A 19,628-nucleotide genomic window follows, 5' to 3' on the forward strand; every position below is an offset into this window, starting at 1 on the left:
TCAAGAGCTCATAATGAAAATCCAATGTAAAAATCCCATAGGCTTTTTGACGAGGGACCCACAGGGTGTACAAATATCAAACGTTTGTCTGCACTAAAGCTTGTTTATTAATGCCTGTCTTTCAATTGTCTGGTCTTCTTTTTCTTTTTCTTCTTTGTGTTTGCCTATTTTTTGAGTGCTCTATGAAAAAGTTATCATTAATATTATGTTGTGTTTTGCAGACTATTATCTTGCTGACTCAAAATATGTAAGTATCATACATATTTGTTCACCATGGAGCTTAATTTCTACTATTATAAAATATCAATGAAAAAATCCCATTGGCTTGAGGAGGTTTGTTTGCTCTAAAGCTCGTTTATCAGTGTCTGTCTTTTGATTGTCTGGTCATGTCTTTTTTTTCTTTTGTTCAGGACATGCAAATATCATAAACGTTTGCTCGCCACAAAGTTCACAAGTTCAAGGCTTTAGAGATTATGTTTTATTGTTATTGTAGGCGGACACAGAAGTTAGCATCGCCCTGGTTCCTTGGTGTTTTAAAAGGTGGTGAATCAAATGAACCCTGACCAGAGCTTGCATTTAGTTTGGTTTGAGAATCAAATCTGTAAAATAATTTGTCCAAACTTGTATAAATAATGACCCAGTTATAATTTATTACAACAAAACAGACAACTTGATACTTTGATTCAGTCTAACGTCAAAACATAAAGAAAGTTCATCTCTGTCAGTTCATATCGCTGAGCGAGCGGCAATCCAGGATGGAGCCTGAGGTAATGTGGCGTGAACCCAGAGCAAATGCAGAGTCAAGTGACCAGCGAGTGTCTGGTCTGATGATCAGGTAGAGGTTCTGTATGTCACGGGTCACAAGAGGATTTTAATTTTCTGTTGGGAGCTTTGGTCGGACCGTGCTTCCTGATTTTAAACTTCATTTCTGCTTTTCATACTGGCCACTTTCATCCGAAGGATCTGGATCTCCAGGTTGAGCTTCTCCCTCTCCAGCAGCAGGTTTCCTCTCTTCAGCTCCAGCAGATCTTCGTCCACAACCACCAGCCTTGACTGGGCCGGTTTAGGCTGCTGCTGGTCCAGACCTGCAGAGAAAAACCACATCATCCACTGAGTCCTGCAGCTTGTCAGAAACAGGTTAGGAAGACAGATCTTAGGATCTTTTTGGAAAATTATTAATTTTTTTAAGATCACTAATAACTTTATCTTGTTTGTTTAATATGCACAAAAACCAAAGTGTAAAATGACATGTGCTGGACATTTTTTTGGGGTTTTTTTTGGCCTACACAACATACAGAAGGCACTGCAAAAGATGAAAAAAAGATGCAAAAGTGATATTTGACAGGCTGTAAGGAAAAGGTGGTGGACTTTCATGCGGGAGTCTGCTGTTTGCTTCCCATCTGAATGTGATGTTTTTTCCCTACACCTTACCAATCCTAAGCATCAGCATGTGCATTTGTTGATGTCCCAGCGTTGGTTGCCATGTGCTTTTGTTGTCTAAATAAACCACACGCAGCGTCATCCCACCACGTGCTGTTTACATCACAGTAACGGCATCCCGGAGCATCAGCAGCAGACACAGAGGGATATCTAGAGTGTAATGTACAGACGCAGAAGTCCACTGCAAAGCGGGAATATGTGACGATTTGAGTTGAAACACGTTGCAGTTTTGTATTATGTCGTTACTGGCAGCGTTTCAACCTGACGTCTATCAGCAGCGTATCATGCAGACACCACAGGTGCTGTGCAGCCGCTTTCTCCATTCTCTGCTTTGCAGTGGACTTCGTCGTCTACATATTACGCTCTTCATATCCTTCTGCGTCGTTCTGTGTCTTCTGTTGATATTCCGGGATGGCGCTACATGGCATGGTAACATGGCAGGATGACGCTGCACTTGGTTATGTTTTGACAACACAAGCTCATGGCAACAAATGCCAGTACATCATCAAAAGTACACGCTGGCACGGATGGTTAGACTTAGAGTGAGGGGACAGGTCTGATGTGACAGGTTTTTTCGGGCCATGTTCTTAACTGACGCAGACTTTCAACGTGCTGCTGTGGAAGGTGCCGCCTGGCGCCGTATAATAGCACTGCAACCGGTTCTGTTCAGCTGCGTTTTCAGCTGATGCTGTCCAGCAGTTTATCTTGCAAATGTGAAAGATGGCTTTTGGTATGCTGAAATCGCTGCAAAAGTGGCATTATTTGCTGACTTACGAATGAAAACAGCAACACCAAAAAAACAGCAGAGGTTCCAGGAAGTTACTGTTCCAGTCTTGAGCTTAAACCCCCGTTAAACGGCAAACAGCCACTTTTACATCTTAGCTCAGCCAGAGTAACGGAAGAGGACCATTTAAGCACTAAAACCAGAAAATCTGAATCTGAGTTTAAGGAACGGCACCCTGAGACCTTATATTCTAATTATACTTCAGTATCTCTTAGTTCTTTATCTAATTAGGATTAGATCGTTATGTAGTGATAATGAAATATTCTTCTCATAACTGACCTAAACCACAGCAGCAGGAGAAGCACACTGATAACATTAACAATGGCTCAGCTCCATGAAATGCACCAGTAAGCCGTTCCAGTGAACCAGCATGAATAATGCCAGGACCTCCTCAAAGTGGAATGCAGCCATCATTAATGTTATTAAATGCACCTGTGCTTATTCGGACTTCGCCAAGTCAAAATTGATTAAAGGTCTATGACTAAACATCCTAAACATCCATCCATGCCTAGCTGCCTCTGGAAAGATTAAGCCTGAAAAAGCTTTTAAAAATATGTCCAAGGCAGAAAAACTTCATTAGCAGTTTTTTAGCACTCAAAAATTCTCCCCTTGTTGTTGTGATGGTTCTTTGTGACTTTAACATGTTTTTTGCTGCGTCAAGCCTTCACTGAAACACTTGGTGAAACAAAAAGTGGTTGCGATTAGTCGCAGATGGTATTGTCAAGTTGTTTTTATTCACATAAAAGAAAACGTCATAATTTAAAGTCAAGATGAAATGAAAAAATTCTAACTCATTAAGATCACATCCCTGGCAATTTTGTGCAACTATTTGATGATACATGCAACAAAAAATTACAAAAAGTCTGTTTCTTCTTAAATAAAAATACAATAATGTAAAACAAAATATGACATGAGCCTGCGCTCATGTCATATTTTTTTTTATCAACCAATTCTGATCAGTAATATGACATCCAGCCATTAATCAATGTGCAGGTTTTATCTGCACAAAGCTAAGATTAAGCTACCCAGGTAACAAGAGCATGATACTGTTTGTCTTTGTTTTTCCCAAAATATCATGCAGCATACTTTGTCCATCTCCCTGACGTATACTACGACCGCGCCTGTATGACACCATCAGGCCGTTATGACATGCCTGGATCGACATCAGTTTTCCTATGCTACGTTCACACGCCTTTCACAGGCATTTTAACTGCTAAAATCTGAGAAAACAGGTCTGAGTTCCAACAAAAACAATGGAAAAAGGGCAAATTGGCAAGAAATGTCCAGCAAACTGAAAAACAAAAAAGTAAAGGTGACAAGAAAATACAAAAAAGAGAAAAAATTCTGGAAAATTAGAGTCATAATTCTCTTGATTACAGAAAAAAGAAAAAAAATTATTATTTTGTTGTTCTTGAGGTTATTTCTTGTTTTTTTCCTTTGTTTGTATGTTTGTTCTTTACTCTTCTTTGATGTCTTTTGTTGTCTATTATACCATGTATGTACTTGTACATGTGCCCAATACAAATATAAGACAATAAAATTTATCTTATCTTCTCTAATATAAATTAGATCATATATCTAAAACATCACATCCTTCCTGCTTCACTTGGAAATACGTCACCATACTGAGGCTAAATGCTCTCAAAATACGGTTTCATCTGGTCTTTAACTTGACATGAACATTGATTTTTATACTTAGTATTAATAGTAATAGTAGTAGTAAAACACAATACTAATAATAATTATAAGTATGTAAGCATAATTGTGCCAGTTACCATCCTCTTCATGCGCTTTGTTAGTCAAAGTCTTCAGCTCCACCTCCACAGGGTAATGGTCGCTCACTTTCAGAGCCTGAAAAATATTGATAAATAAAGTTATTCATTATTTAACTTGAGAATTTTGTAATTCTGGATGAATGTGAACTAAGCTGTGTTGGAGAAAATTAAACCAGGAGAGAAAAAGACTTTAAAAGCAAAGCTTATGACAACATCACGATAATTAATTTCAGTTTTTTTGCTAAAATTCAGCATGAAAACAACAACAAACCTGCTCCTCACTGAGTCTGTACGCATTATGGAAGTTGAAGGGTTTGGCAGAGTTTGGTACGACAGCCTGGACCATGTCGTCTCCGTACACCACGATCCTGAACAGACACACACGTATGTTCTTTTACTCATATTACATACGTTTGTCTCTTAAGATACTTGGATTTTACGCCAGCAGTCTTTATAAATACTACAATACAATAATGATTGTATCCACAGGGTATGTGGAAAATCAATAAACTAAGTTTTTAATTTTTTTAAAATTTTTTTTAAAGAAGGCATTAGAGCAAAGCTCGTCAAATAACAGATTTCCCTTTCTGAGGTCCAGGCTCAGCCCCCAAATCCCTGCAAATCTTAAAAACACCCCTAATTTAGGTTTCTATGCCTTGACTGGAGTTACCCGCCCCCAGCTGTTTTTTATACCAAAAATATGAAAAAAATGTGCCAGTTTGCCAGATAAACAAGAACACGCACATACATGAGAGCACAGATAATTGTCATTCTAGACAGTACATGATAAATAATATGATAAATAATCATAATATCAATACCTAAATCAATAAAAATATTGAAAAAAATGAACAGAAACAAAAGCAAACAAACAAAATAACTCATATTCATGTCACATCAGGGTTTTTTGGTAATATTCTAAAAATCTGTTGTATTTTGGTTATTTATAAGAGCAAAAAAATAAATATGGATAAAGAATACTTATTATGAATAACCATAAAAAACAAACAAGTATTTGTTACTTGCTGTCAGGTGATATCTGTCGCAGGTTACCTGTCGTACGTGTGGTTGTTTCGGGTGCTGGCCGTGGTGTCCACATCGTCTCCAATCAGCCAGTGGAAGTTGGGGTCGCTGCGGATCCGGATGCTCTTCATATCCTTCTTGGACACGTACGCACCGTCTGCGTTAAAGTCTCCCAGGATCATCACGTTCTGGAGGTCAGGGGCCAAAAACCAGCAACGCAAGGGTCAGGGAGCGCAGACTTCACTTACACCTGTGCCCCCCAACAGGTAAACATTTCAACTGTTTATCTGTTATCTATTTGCTACCGATTTCAGTCAGATATTTGTTACTTTTAGCTAAACATGTCAACTGTTTATTTGTTACTTTTAGCTAATGATTTCGGCTGTTAATCTATTACATTTAGCTAACTGTTTCAGCCGTTTACTTTTAGCTAACGTAACAAACACATATTCATGCCTCATAGATACTATTTCGTGTTTTATCTATTAGACTTACATTTAGCTAACTATTTTAAGTTTTTATTAATTACTTTTAGTTCACGTTTTCAACTTTTTATCTATTACTTTTTGCTACCTATTTCAGTCATTTTTCCAGTACTTTTAGCTAACGTAACAAACAGATATTCGTCGCTAGCTATTTCAAGTTTTTATTCATTACTTTTAGTTCCCATTTTCAACTGTTTATCCATTACTTTAAGCTAACTATTTTAGTCAATTATGTCACTTTTAATTAACAATTCAACAGTTTATCTATTACATTTAGCTAATAACTGCAGCTGTTCCACTATTTTTAGCTAACTAACTCAGCCATTTACTTTTAGCTAACGTCACACACAGATATTCATAGCTAACTATTTACAGTTTTCATCTATCACTTTTAGCTCACATTTTCAACTGTTTATTCATTACTGTACGATAACCATTTCAGTCATTTATCCGTTACTTTAGCTATCTGTTTCAACTGTTTATCTTTTACTTTTAGCTAATGACTTCAGCCAATTATCTGGTACATGTAGCTGACAATCTCATCTGTTTATCCATTACTTTTTAAGCATATGATTTCAACTGTTTATACATTACTCTTAGCATATGATTTCGGCTGTTTTTACATTACTTGTGGTTGAACATTTTAACTGTTTATTTATTAGTTTTAGTGAAACATTTAAACAGTTTATTTACTTCTTTTAGCAAACTATTTCAGTCATTTATCCTTTTCTATAGCTAATTATTTCAACTGTTTGTTGCTTTTGGGTAAACATTTTAGCCAATTATCTGTTGCATTTAGCTGACAGTCATGTTTGTTTATCCATTACTTTTAGCTGAAGGTTTCAACTGTTTATGCATTACTTATAGGTAACATTTTTAACTGTTTATCTGTTAAACTTTTTATTCATTACTTTTAGCTAACTATTTTAGTTATTAATCTGTTAATTTTAGCCAAGAATTTCAACTGTTGTCAATATTTCATTTACTGTTTCAATCAATCATACATGACTTTTAGCTAAAAATTTCAACTATCATTACTTTTAGCTAATGATTCTAACTACTTATCGATAACGTTTAGCCCAATATTTCAACTGTATATCCATTCATTTATTTATACTAACTACTATGGTATGTTAATTATGTAAGCTAACCCTGACAACAGTTTGAACTGTTTACAAGGTACAAGGTACTACTCTAGTAAAATGTGAAATACTGTTTACACAGTGACTGTAAATGTAAAGTACAGCAGTCAGTGTACTAATATTGTCATGTCCTTACATCGGTCCTCCACTTCTCCTTGACGTGCTGGAAGACATCATAGAGCTCGTCCAGCTCCTTCTCCGAGTCCTCTGGTTTTGTGTGAACTGGGATCATCACCAGGTCCTTCAGTACTGCGGTAAGCACACACACCCAAACATACATACACAGACACACACACACACACACACACACACACACACACACACAGAGTCGTTACGTCTAGTAAACTTTGCTGTTATTACACCCAAACTTAACCCAAAGCCTATTCCCGTGTCCTAACCTAAATCTAAAAAGATCAAAGTTGTTGTTGCATATCCCTTATTTTTATATCTTTTGCAAAATATTCTCTAATCTCTAAAAACTCTCAGTGTTCATTTGTGAGCTCAACAGTCGCCTCGTACCTGTACTGAGGCATCTGAACCTCAGGATGTAGGGATCTCTGGCGAAAACGTCTCCCCCCTCAGTAACCTGGTCATCAAACTGATAGGAGCCCACCAAGTCAACCAAGTCATCCCTGCACACACACACACACACACACACACACACACACACACACACACACACACACACACACACGTTAATCAATACATTATAAATATGCAGCTTCAGAATGATCAGCTGAGTTGGTTTGAGGTGTCTTAGGGTCCTGTTCTTTCAGAAAGGCAGCTTCAACAATAGTATTGATCCAGCTACCTCAGTAGTTCAGTTACTAATTAAAGCTAATCAGGTTAAGTTTGTTATCCATGTATGAAGAACAGGAATCTCTTGTACTAACACACAGCCTGTTACAGGCTCCAAACTCATTTAAATACTCATCACAGTTTGACATTTTTGTGGAGAATCACTGAGAATCTTGTGCAGGTGAAAAACTCGCCTGTACAGGAACATGAACTGCTCCTTGTAGCGCGACCGGCCCAGACGACTGCTGATCTTCAGAGTGTAGTGATGCTTATTGTTGGCTCTGGACAGACAGTTAGACAGACGTAATGTAAGACGGAGATTGTACAGGCATTGAAAACCTTGAACGGTCATGGAATTTGCAAATGGCAATGTGGGAAAGGCCCCGAAAAGTTTTGGAAATCTAAATATACCCTGAAAGTTTTGGAAAAGTCATAGAATTTTATTTCACAAACTTGACTAATAACACATGATGTGTTCAAGGACCACTGGAAATCTGAAAATCTGATGATAATTTATGTTTTTACAGTGTCTGGCTGTGACAAATTTCATTTTGGTGATTTTTGCCACCACCATAATGCACATTTTAAAAAGCTAGATAATACTGAAATGAAGCTATATATTTAGTAATTAAAAAGAACTAATAAAAAGTATTGATGGTCATGTCACAGAATGTATTGTCTTTAAAATTTGCCTCAAAGTCATGGAGACATGGAAATTTATTGGTGAACATATGTACGAACCCTGGCTACCATCAGGTCCTCATTTGTGGTTTTAAGTGAAATTCCTCAATAACTATTGGATAACTTGCCATAAAATTTGAATTAGGCATTCATGGCAATCCCTTAACTTTTCATCTAGCATCATTATCGAGTAAAATTTCAAATTTGCTCAATACTTCAGCCTCAGTTGTAATCTGTGTTTAGTGCTAATTACCAAATGTAAGCATGCTAACACATCAATACCCGTTTTCCACCAAAATGAGTTCCAGAGCTGTGTACACGGCTCTGCAGCAGACGTGTGTGTGTGTGTGTCTGTTCAACATCACGGACAAGTTGCAGACCCAATGAACAGCAGAAAGCAGCAGCATGGACAGGGGTCTGTGAAAAACGTTGGTTAGTTGTCTTTATATATCTCTTACTTATCCAGTCTCTCCTTCAAACTTGGTGCAGACTAATTTGGATCGATGTTTTAGCGCTGCTTTCGCTGGTTGCAGCTTGCTGCTATGTCTCTATCAATGCCGATCATCACAGCCAGAGGTGATAAATACCTGTGACTACGGCAGTCATTTGACCTGGGTGTGAATGCAGATTGTACTCTTTCCAGATGTTATCAGGTGGTAGTGTTTTTTGTGCAATGGTAATGATGTATATGATGGTGAGCATGGTTAAGCATTGTCGATTTGAGTATGTTAGCATGTTAACAATACTAATAAAAAAACTAGAAATCAAACCTGCACTTACTTGTTAAGAGCATCCAGAAAGGTTTTAACAGACTCTCCGCTGACGTCCACCACCTCCAGGATCACAATGATCTCATATCGAGACACGATCTGGAGGAGGAAGGGAGACAGAAGATTGTTGCATTTAGTCTTTGAACTCCCATTTTCTGCTTGAGTGAGTACAAGTAAGACCTCTACATCCTGATTGGTTCACATAGCCCACTGTTTCCTAAAGCAGATGTAATTTGCAGATCTTCTGATGCATTTCAGCAGGGGTTGCACCTAACGCTTATTTTTTTATTGATTAATATATAGATTATTTTTTTGATTAATCGATTAATCTATTGATTATTTTTTATTGATCTAACTATTTTTTTATTACTCAATAAATTTTACAACGAATTTACTGAAAATAACATTTTAAAACTTCTCATACACTGCAGGGCATTATTCCCCAACAAAAAATAGCCCAGTCTTAACTGGATATCTGTGTTTTACAGTCTGATATAAAGTCTCTCCAAAATAAAATTAATGCAAGAGCTTGTTCCACATGTAGTGCAATCTACATTTAGCAATCCAACTGCAAAATAAATAAAACAATGTAAAATTCAAGTCACTTTTAGGAGGAGTAACAAAACAGTTACTCTTTGTTACAGTAACAAACCTCAAATCCAGCAGTCCAACAAAATATCTTACAGTAAAATTAGTGCAATTTGAAAAAAAGTATAATTTTTCTCTAACAGAAATAATTATAACTAGTACATTATTTCTGCATCAAAATAGACCAGCCTTAACTGGGCCTTGAGGCATACTGCTGCCTGCTGATATGAGTGCTGTATTTTCATATTTAGTTCCTGCACAGCTGACGACCCCATCCTGTTAATGTTTCAAAATAAAATGCATTGTATCAGCAGCTGATGCCGTTCTGTCCATAGAGACCCAGTCAGATAGCTTTTGTTTTGAAAGGAAAGCAAGGAAGTTGAGGTAAAACAAGCATCTTTGTATTTCCACATCTCTGTGACGGAGAGACTTTAAACTGCAGTATAAAGTATCACAGTCAACAAACGCGAGCGTCACGCGTAAAAAAACGGCGAGGCACCGTTTCTGCAGCTGTGCCGCAGCTGACAGGCGCTGCTCGTGCACGCTCTGACTTGATACACGCGCGCCCAAACAAAAAACAACACGCCCGGCGCTGCTCACGCTCTCATTACGCGCGCTGTGTGAAACGATGCGACGCATCGACGCACGTTACGTAAATCGACGTATACACGTAATCGATTACGTCGACGCGTCGCCCAAGCCCTACATTTCAGTAGAGTCACTTAAGCAACACGACTTTTCCTCTTGTGAAAAGGACACAGTTTCATAGGAGCAGGTGACAGTGTTGCAGGTTAAAGTTTGTAAAGTGTGTGCGTGTGTTTTCTGTTAGTGTTTTTTTACACTAGTCGTTTTTACCTTAACCAGGATATTTAGGACATCTGGGTCTGACACTTTGTTTACTCCAAACTTCTGGATGTTGAAAGCTGCTATTTTCATGGTGGCTGCAGAGACAAAAAAAAAGACAGACGGGAAGAGAAGGGAAATAATATTGACATTTTAATGAGTCTGTATGTTACTGAAGCAGTACAGGCGTGGCATTACTATAGCTACAGTAAGTAAACTGTACGTGTGTGTGTGTTTGTGTGTTTGTGCCAAGCAGCCATGTCTCATAAATCTCTTTTACTTACCTGTGGCCTGTGTACTAGGCTAAAAAATGTGTACTATAAACACAGAAACAATGTATGCTGTGGTTTAAGTCACACTATAAAGATAAAATACCACCTGCAACATGTTTCATTAAGTCTGACTCTATACAGCAGGTATGTGTTACATCAGGGACGCTCAACTTGCTTTGGGGCCGCATTTGCAAAATGACAGGAGGCTAGGGGCCAGTTGCAGCAGTCTTATACATGTTCTCAGATTTGAGGACATTTCTGAGATTTAAGGACGTTTCTAGAATTTTAGGACATTAGGGGCTTAGCTAGGACCTCTGTCAGCGGGTGAGAGGGATAAATAACCCAACGGTGTTTTAATACCGCTCCTACTTAACAGTCCAGCTCAACTGAGACTATGACAGCACAAATTAGATTACTCATAGTCTTGGTTATTAACAGGAAACACTGGGGTTATTTTTTCCCTACCGAATAACTTTGCTGTTTTTCCTAAATCCTACCTAAACTAACCCCTATTGAGATCAGTGCTTTAACAAAAATATCTCCTGAAAACATTCAGGACTTGTCCTAACAGGTTTAGTCACCGTGTCTTAATGTTGCACGCTAACAGACCCTCCCATCAGCCAGCCTTCACCCATCTGACGGAGTCTTTGCAGCACTCGGCATACTGTACCAACACTGGGCTGTGTGATTGGCACTTTCAGCACCAATCTGTCAGTTCACTCTACAGGCTCCTATCCCAAATATTTGTCTTTCATCTCCAAAGGAGAAGTCCATGTTCAGGGAAAAGCAAACACAAGTGAAAATAGCCCGTCTGTCATTACACGTCTGTCAGGACTGTAAAGAATGTAACGTCTTAAAAATCAAACAGCTCCTGGACTAACCTGCAAGTCCGGACCCCCAGTGGGGATCCTCAAAGCTTCATGGGTGGTTTTAAAGCCTTCTTAATTTTATAGGGTGTAAAACTTTTTAAAAATGAAACTCTTTGAAACCTTGAGCAATGTCACTTTTCTTGTTCTGCTTTCAGACGCCTTTCACAAATATTTAACCGTTGAACGCAAATTGCTGCGATTTCTTTCAGAAACACGGAAAAGAAGTCAATGAGCAACTTGTAAAGAAACTTGGCTCCACGAAATTGCAAGAAATTAGTGCATTTAGAAAATTATTTTTAAAAGCTAGGGAATAAACTATACTTATCATGATCATAATTCTCTGAAATTATGTTACAAAATTATTATAATTTTCAATCACTTTTATTATCTTTTTTTTTAAACTAGTTTACAGGTAATTTTTTTGTACTTCTACCTAATTTCTTGCTAATTTTTGGATAATTTCTTCTTCTGTTGCTCATTGCCTTCTTCCCATGTTTTTAAAAGAAATAAAGCCAATTTGCTCAGGGTTTCAAATGGTTAAAGTTGGCGATATATGGCTGCTGCTAATACATAAAAAGTAAAAACGTCGGATTTAACATACAAACATTTTAATACAGGACTTGTACTTTTAGTGGAATATTTTTGTTTACTGTGTTTTTACTCGAGTAATTATTACATATATGTTTTTCACAACCAGAGATAAGCCATGCAATGTCCGTCTGAAAGCAGCAGTGCATACATTCATACATTGGTGAAAACATTATTTATTTATTTTTACAATATCTATTATTTCTTTGTTTCTACATTAAATGTGATACAGTCGAAGAAAATAATTCTATGGGGAAGACGGAAGTTACAACTGAAATGAAACTGAGCTTCCTAGAACAAAACCACAGACAGTCTTGCTGTATCCAAACATTTTTGTGTAACCCAGTATCCTTTTTAAAAAATTAATCCATACATTCTATATGTTCTTCAAAATTCCTCCATCTGAGTTAAGACAGATTCACCCAAAGTCGCTTTCTTTATGTGCCCCTACACTTTTGGTTGCACATCAGAACTGAAAAACCCGTCAAACCATAGTTCCTTAATAGATTCATCAGAGTCTCCCAGTACTCCCCTTCCCTCTAAAATGTCCTCAAAACTTTCTTCCACTGAAACTTAATTTAAGTAACAGTAAGACCTGGTAAACATGTTACTGGTACCTGATTCATACTGTGGAATTACACTTCGGCTCCTTGAATTTGCTGTTTTTTCTTCTTTTATTGGACTGCTGGTTGAACATAAAGGGCAATTCAAAGATGTCACTTTGTGCTCTAGGAAAATGTAATTTTCATGATAAGAAATTCAGTTTGTGGTTGTTCACACAGAGAAACTTAAGGGTTGATTGTTGTGTTAATCCCCATTTTGGTTTGACAGTTGACCCATTCAACACCCGTAACCTCCGTGTTAACTGTAATGTGTCGAGGAGGTTGTTCAGCAAGTTTGTATTTGTCATCTAGCCAAGTGATCACTAGACACTCAGGCTGATAACACCTCTACACACACACATGCATGCATGCACACACACACACACACACACACACACACACACACACACACACACACACACACACACACACACACACACACACACACACACAGACAGAGCAAATAATGTCCTCTCTGTAAACACAGAGATCAGATATCAGTGTTGCCCTGACAAGTTTTGCATCTTAGGAAACCTTCAGCCAATGTTTCTACCTGTCCTGTCTGCTCTCACTATAGACTGTAAAACATAAAAAATAAAACAGTCTGTGACGTCTGAACAAACTCAACTGAGTGCTTAAACTTATAATATATCAAGTAAGTTTTACAGCCAATGCTTGTTTACTTTAATTTCAGCCAAATTCTACTTTCATGTTGCCGTTTTTTCCATTGTTTTAGTATGTTTAGTCTTTGATGAAATGAAAAATTTCAATAAATTATTAGATTTAGAAAGTTATTTTTTAAAGTTAGGGGAAAATGTCTAGAGAAAAAAGAAAAGAAAAAAGACAAGGAAAATTGTGTAGGTACATAAGTTAAAAGTTGGGGAAATTGTCTGTGGTTTAGGAAAATATTAAGGGAAAAAAGAAAAACACTAGTGAAAATGTATGTAACAAAATTATTCGAACTTTTGAGCATTTTTTTCAGGCCATTTCCTTGTTTGTTTGTTTGTGTTACTATTTTCCATGTGATTTTCTTTTCACTAATGCTATATTTCACTTGGTTGCTCACTGCCTTCTTCTTGTGTTTTTTTTTTAAAGAAATCAAGCCAATTTATTCAGGTTACAGAGGAATAAAATAAAGATTTGAATACTTGGTCCATCAAAGATTATAACAAAGTATCAGGCAAAACCCAAGTAAACTACCAGTGCCTCACATCTCTTTAATGACTCAACTGAGTTATTGTACCTGTTGTTTTACGGCCTACAGATGTTTTCTATTGTCCTCAGACACAAAAAGCATTTCAGGTATTCAGCTCAGCCTGAGGGAACGCAAAACAAAAAGACGAGTTGTTGCTCACCTGTAGGAGAATCTGCTGCTGCTGACCGGACCTTTAGATCTGATTAGTTTATTCCCAGTGAGCATTAAATGATGTGAAGAAAGACAAGGTTGTTGTCTTCACACTGAAAACCCCCCAGTCTGAAGTCACTGCCGGGGGTAAAGCTTCGTATAGTACGACCACAGGAAGCGGATTGGCCAGGAGCCAACCAATCGCAGGGGCTGGGCTAATGTGGAGAGAGAGGAAGAACAAAACCAGTATCCCGCCCCTCACAGTGTTTTCCTGTTTGATTTTTTAGTGCGTGCATATGTGTGTGTGCGTGCGTGTGTGTGTGTGTGTGTGTGTGTGAGTGAGTGACAAATACCAAGACAAATACCTGAGCATGTGCCCGGGGCCATGAATTCAACTAAAACACAAGAAACTTGTGAAATTCACACGGACATTTGACTTACATCAACACAAGATACACCGTACCGCAGGAATACTTTTGCGTAATGGCAGAAGGTCGGTGCAGTCGCGGCAGCCCCACGTTTTTAGTATTAAAGGATGTTTCTGGGACTTTAGGAAGTTTCTAGAGTTTTCAGATTTTTGCACATTTCGAGCATTTTAGTTTCTGAATTTTACATCATGTTTAAGATTTTGGGACATGTCTAGGATGTTAATGCGTTTCTAGGATTTCAGGGCGATTCTAGGATTTTGGGACATTTCTAGAATTTTACAACAGTTTTCAGATTTTAGGACATCTCTTGGATTTTAGCATGTTTATTCATTATTGGACATTTCTGGGAGCGCCAGACAATCCCGGGGTCAGCGGGTCAGACCGCGTGCTCCCGGTGCTCCGGTTCAGTCAGATTAGATTACTTTGTATTCCAGAGCGCGGTCCGTTTGTCTTTCTGTTTACAGAAAGCATCCATTATTTCTTTCTATTTTATCCTGAATTGTGCAACAATTGGAAAAGTCTGTTAAAATGTGAGAGCTGTCAATTAATCGTCAATTATCTCTCTGATGTTCTATGATGATGATTGTATTATCACCTTGAAGATTGTTTACATGCGGTACATGTACACAGTGAAGGTACATGTGATGAATCCGTGGTAGGCGCTATTAAATGCCAACTCCATGCGTAATGGTCGCGTGCAATGTAAGGTGTTTTGTTGGAAAACCTCACTGGTGTGAGACATTTTGTAAAACTGAGTCAGTGGCTGCTCAAGTGGTTGCTGGAGTACCAAAGCCCCGGAGATAGTGCCGCGAGCGTGGTCGGACATCTCCAATTGAGCGTCGGAGAGAGCGCAGTTGGAAATCTCTGACGGAACGCTGAAGCACGTGTGGTTAGACATCTCCGACGGAGCGCCGGAGAGAGCGCTGTCGGACATCTACGATGGAGCACCAGAGCGAGCGCAGTTGGATATTGCTGATGGACCGCCGGAGCACACATGGTCAGACATCTCCGACAGAGCGCCGGAGCGTGCGCGGTCGGACATGTCTGACGGAGTGCTGTGAGCGCAGTCGGACATCTACAACAGAGCTCTGGAGCGAGCGTGGTCAGACATCTCCGACGGAGCACCAGAGAGAGCGCGGTTGGACATCTTCGATGGAGTGCTGAAATGTGCACGGTTGGAGATTTGGGCACATGAAACAGAATATAAAGTGGATTCAGTGTATGTCGACACATGTAATGTGCTAAAGTTGAAAATATTGTACAGTGTTGTTAAGATCAATATGACTTTAATTTAAGTAGAAAAACACCCTTGTTTTGGAGAAGAGGGTGTTTGTGGTTAAAATAACTACGGAAAATTCAGCATCTGTGTTTGCGAACAAACTAAAAAAAGAAAGCAAGTACACAAACATGGGGTCCTTCGTTTAATGCTGGCTGAGTTGCTCAATATGAAGGCATTAATTTGGTTGCTTGGTGAAGAAGAAAGCTCCGGCTCCGATACCCATCAGGCACAAAACGAGGCTCCCACCCAAGAATCCAGCTGCATGACTCACTCTGCTCTGCCTCTCCTTCAGTTCTGTTAATGGAACAAAAACAATCACATTGTCTTATTTTTCAGCATTTTTAGGCAGAAGATGTAGAAGAAGTGTTAAAAACTACAGCAGCAAGGCAGATTTTTATTATCTGTTTTTTTTTTTTTTTGCAGATTTCAGCCCATTTCTAAGAGTTTAGGATGTTTCTAGGATTTAAGGATTTTTCTGTGATTTCAGAACATTTTCAGGATTTGTGGACGGTTTTAGGATTTGAGGACATTAGGGGCTCAGCAAGGACCTCTGTCAGGGATCCTCCACTGGCACTTTTTTTGGTAAACAAGCTCTATTTTGATGCTGTTTTATGCACTCTGGCACCTTATGTACACTAAAAACACAAAAACAATCCCCAGTGTGAATCACATTATTTTTTATTGTGAGTTAGAAAATGGTTGGGGGCAGATTCGGCCTGTGGGCTGTAAGTTAAGTATCGCAGACAGCTCTTTGTCTCACCCCAGTTTTTGCTGAGAGGCTGATGTGAGGCTTGATGCTCCACTGAACAGGCGTAAACGTCTCCCTTCTGAGGAGTGAAACTCAGAGTTGAAATTCTGTGGAACGTCCCGTCACTGTTTTGGCGGTAACGCAGGTCCAACACCCCGTCTGTGACCTCCACCCCGTTCTTCGTCCACGTAAAGTTGATGGAGGGGGGGTAGAAGTGATTGGCCAGACAGAAGAGAGTGTTCATCACACCGTCCTCCTCCTCGTCCCGGGTGTAGATGGAGATATCTGGAGCATCTGGTCAATGAATAGATCAGGATAAAATGAAAAAAAAAGAGTTTTTAGGCTGTGATTCCTGACATGTTCACAATAATTTAAAAATGAATTTTTGGATAAACTCAGTACCTTGTCGTAGAGGAGCACCAGGATCCGCACTTTTTGCTGTATCTAAAACATTTTGGCAGTGAACGATGCTAGCTTTGGCATACTCATACGCCGTTTTCCGTAACTCTGCTAAAGACTGGGGTATGTGAGGTATCGCAATCACCACCTCTCCCTTGGTGAAATCAGCGTACCCCCCCATGTCCTCGTCCATAAGGATGTCCACCCGCACATCGCCGGAGTCATAGCACCCGTAGATGAAGTGGAAGGTATGGGAGGGCGCTGAAACGACAGCAGGTGAAACAGCGTCATAAGGTGGAGGCAGCGTAAAGACACAAGTTCATTTTCAGATCGTCCTGACAATAATCGAACCCAACAGCATTTCTTGTTAAGAAACAGGAGAGAAAATTCATATTCGTCTTGCGTCTGCACTTCGACACTTTCAAACCTGCAGCAACCTCACTTTTCTTGTGCTGCTTTTAGACAGCTTTCACAAGTATTTAACCCTTTGAACTAGCTAGTTGGTGCAATTTCTTTCAAAAACATTGGGGAGCAACTTGTTGTAGTTTATATGTTACATAAATTGCAAGAAATTAGTGATAAAAGAAAGCTAAGGAAAAATATCTAGGCAAATTAAGAAAGCGCAAACAGTATTTATATTATCATAATGACATAATTACTTTAAAGAACTACAATAATTTTTTAAATCATTTTTTAAACTTTTCTTTCGGTTTTGTTGTTTTTAAAAAAATATTTTTCTGGTGATTTTGTGCACTTTTTTTTTTACTAATTTCTTGCTAGTTTTGGGGTCATTTCTTCTTTCCTTGCTTATTGCCTTCCTAACATATTAAAAAAAAAAACAGGTCAATTTATTCAGGCATTGAAGGGTTATATAAGAAGCTAGAGTTGGTTAGCTTAGCTTAGCACAAAGACTGGAAACAGGGACAAGTAGTTAGCATGGCTCCGTCCAAAGTCTTAATTGTTTAACCTTCATAAAAAACCAAAAACAACAATTTGACATTTTCTGAGTTGATTTGTGTCAAATTGTTTCTTGGAGACTCCAGGAAGTCACTGTGCCCAGCTCATAACCACATTCCCCTTTAACACTTTGCTCTTTACACAGAATAAATTTAAAATATATCAGTTTATGAACTTTAGAGGTGCTGCCTGGTGCATTTTGTTTTGGACAGAGCCAGGCTAGCTGTTTCCCTCTGTTTACAGTCTTTATGCTAAGCTAAGCTAACCGGCAGCTGGCTTTAGCTTCATATTTAAAGGGGCTGAGGGAACAGTACAGCCCGTCTTTGCAGACTTTGACTATAGTTGCAAATATGAAAAATAGAGCAATGTAGAGCATTTAATGAATTAATTTTAAGACTTTAATTTAAAGAATTTGCATTATTATAGATCCCTTCCATCTGTCAGGTCCAAATTTTGACCTGACAAAGATCCAAGTAGGATTGAAACATTGTCGTCATTAAACTTGGCAAAAAGTTAAGTGTGCAGATGTTATTTAGGCTACTTCATGCAGCATTGATGTCCACCTTTGATTGAGTCAAAATGCACACTGCAGTGAGAACTACGTAAGACCTGTGGCACACACAAAAGCCAATTATTTAACTTTTATAACAAATCTAGTCGGCTGACATGAAATATAAATCTGGGAAGACACATTTTTAAACACATTTTAAAACGTTTTTTCCTGCCTCCAAGAAAATTAAGACTCCACCTCTTATACAAACAGAAAAAATACTTCATCATAAGCTTTAACTTTCACTTTACACTTGCTGAGTTTTCTCTCATTTGAAGCTGCAGTTCATGTCTTACTTGCTGCAGAAGCCCCAGAGAATAAAATCAGTAGAATAACAGGAGTCATGTCAAATCCAAAAACTGCTGCTGTTTTCAGAAATCAAAACGGCTGAAACGGGAACTCCAAACAGCTGAGCTTTAAGCGGCCAATCAGATTCGTTGACACCACTGTTAATGGGCAGAATATTTTACAGCAGTCAGGCAGGGAGCGTGTTGGACTTCCTTTGAATGCCTGGTTAACTTGGTAAGAAATGACCTGCAAATTGCAAGACATTAGTAAAAAGTGACCGTAAATTACTTAAAAAAAATAGTTTTTTTTTTAAAAAAAGGGGAAATATTATTAGAAAATCATACAAAAAATAAGGAAAAAAAATGTCCAAAACAATTATATTTATAATTTAATAATTCTATATTTAAAATCCTGTTATCTTTTTTATCTTTTGCTATTTTCTGGCCATGTGGGGTTAAATTGTGTTTTTCTTTTCTCCCCATGCTATGACATAGAGAATTATCACAAGTACAAGTATATACAAATATAAATAACAAATATAAATACAGTAATAGTAAACAATTAGCACTAGTATGTAAATATTTAAATATTTAAAAATAAAGTATGCATAATATGCAGATTATGTAAATGTGTTAAAATATAAATGTAAAGAAATACAGTAACAGAAAATCAGCACTAATATGTGATTATTTAAAATATATAAATATGTTTAATATGCTGAGTGTTTAAAATATAAATCTGTTCCTTATGCTACATTGCAAAAAATTAGTATATAAGTAAAAATATAAGAATTAGAAAGTATTTTTTCTTTAAATTTTCTGTTTCTTCTCAAATAAACAAGACTTTCACTGATTTCAGATCGGAGATGACACACGAGGCTTCACCGTGACGACGACGTGCGTCTGATCAAGTGGAGGCACACTGACTGTGACGTATCTTTACACTCTCAGGTAAGATCACGTCTGCGTTGTTTT

At 38.1% G+C, this 19,628-nt stretch overlaps 2 protein-coding genes across 2 annotated transcripts; both read right to left on the reverse strand.

Annotated features, from left to right (window-relative positions):
- Positions 1-626: 626 nt before the first annotated feature.
- dnase1l4.1 (deoxyribonuclease 1 like 4, tandem duplicate 1) lies at positions 627-14,172 on the reverse strand. The gene is made up of 10 exons (XM_042495913.1): positions 14,016-14,172; positions 10,342-10,427; positions 8,909-8,997; positions 7,642-7,728; positions 7,169-7,281; positions 6,786-6,898; positions 5,053-5,210; positions 4,271-4,367; positions 3,983-4,075; positions 627-1,074 (listed from the first exon to the last, which is right to left on the reverse strand). The coding sequence occupies exons 2-10, from the start codon at positions 10,420-10,422 to the stop codon at positions 916-918; spliced, it is 990 nt and encodes a 329-aa protein (XP_042351847.1). The 5' UTR covers positions 10,423-10,427; positions 14,016-14,172; the 3' UTR covers positions 627-915.
- Positions 14,173-15,847: 1,675 nt separating this feature from the next.
- LOC121955301 (H-2 class II histocompatibility antigen, A-K alpha chain-like) lies at positions 15,848-18,760 on the reverse strand. Its single transcript, XM_042503187.1, has 4 exons — positions 18,663-18,760; positions 16,863-17,120; positions 16,473-16,754; positions 15,848-16,006 (listed from the first exon to the last, which is right to left on the reverse strand). The coding sequence occupies exons 1-4, from the start codon at positions 18,709-18,711 to the stop codon at positions 15,888-15,890; spliced, it is 708 nt and encodes a 235-aa protein (XP_042359121.1). The 5' UTR covers positions 18,712-18,760; the 3' UTR covers positions 15,848-15,887.
- Between the last annotated feature and the right edge of the window lie 868 nt (positions 18,761-19,628).

The sequence above is a fragment of the Plectropomus leopardus genome, chromosome 2 (assembly GCF_008729295.1).
Source record: "Plectropomus leopardus isolate mb chromosome 2, YSFRI_Pleo_2.0, whole genome shotgun sequence".
NCBI classification, from domain to species: Eukaryota; Metazoa; Chordata; class Actinopteri; order Perciformes; family Serranidae; genus Plectropomus; species Plectropomus leopardus.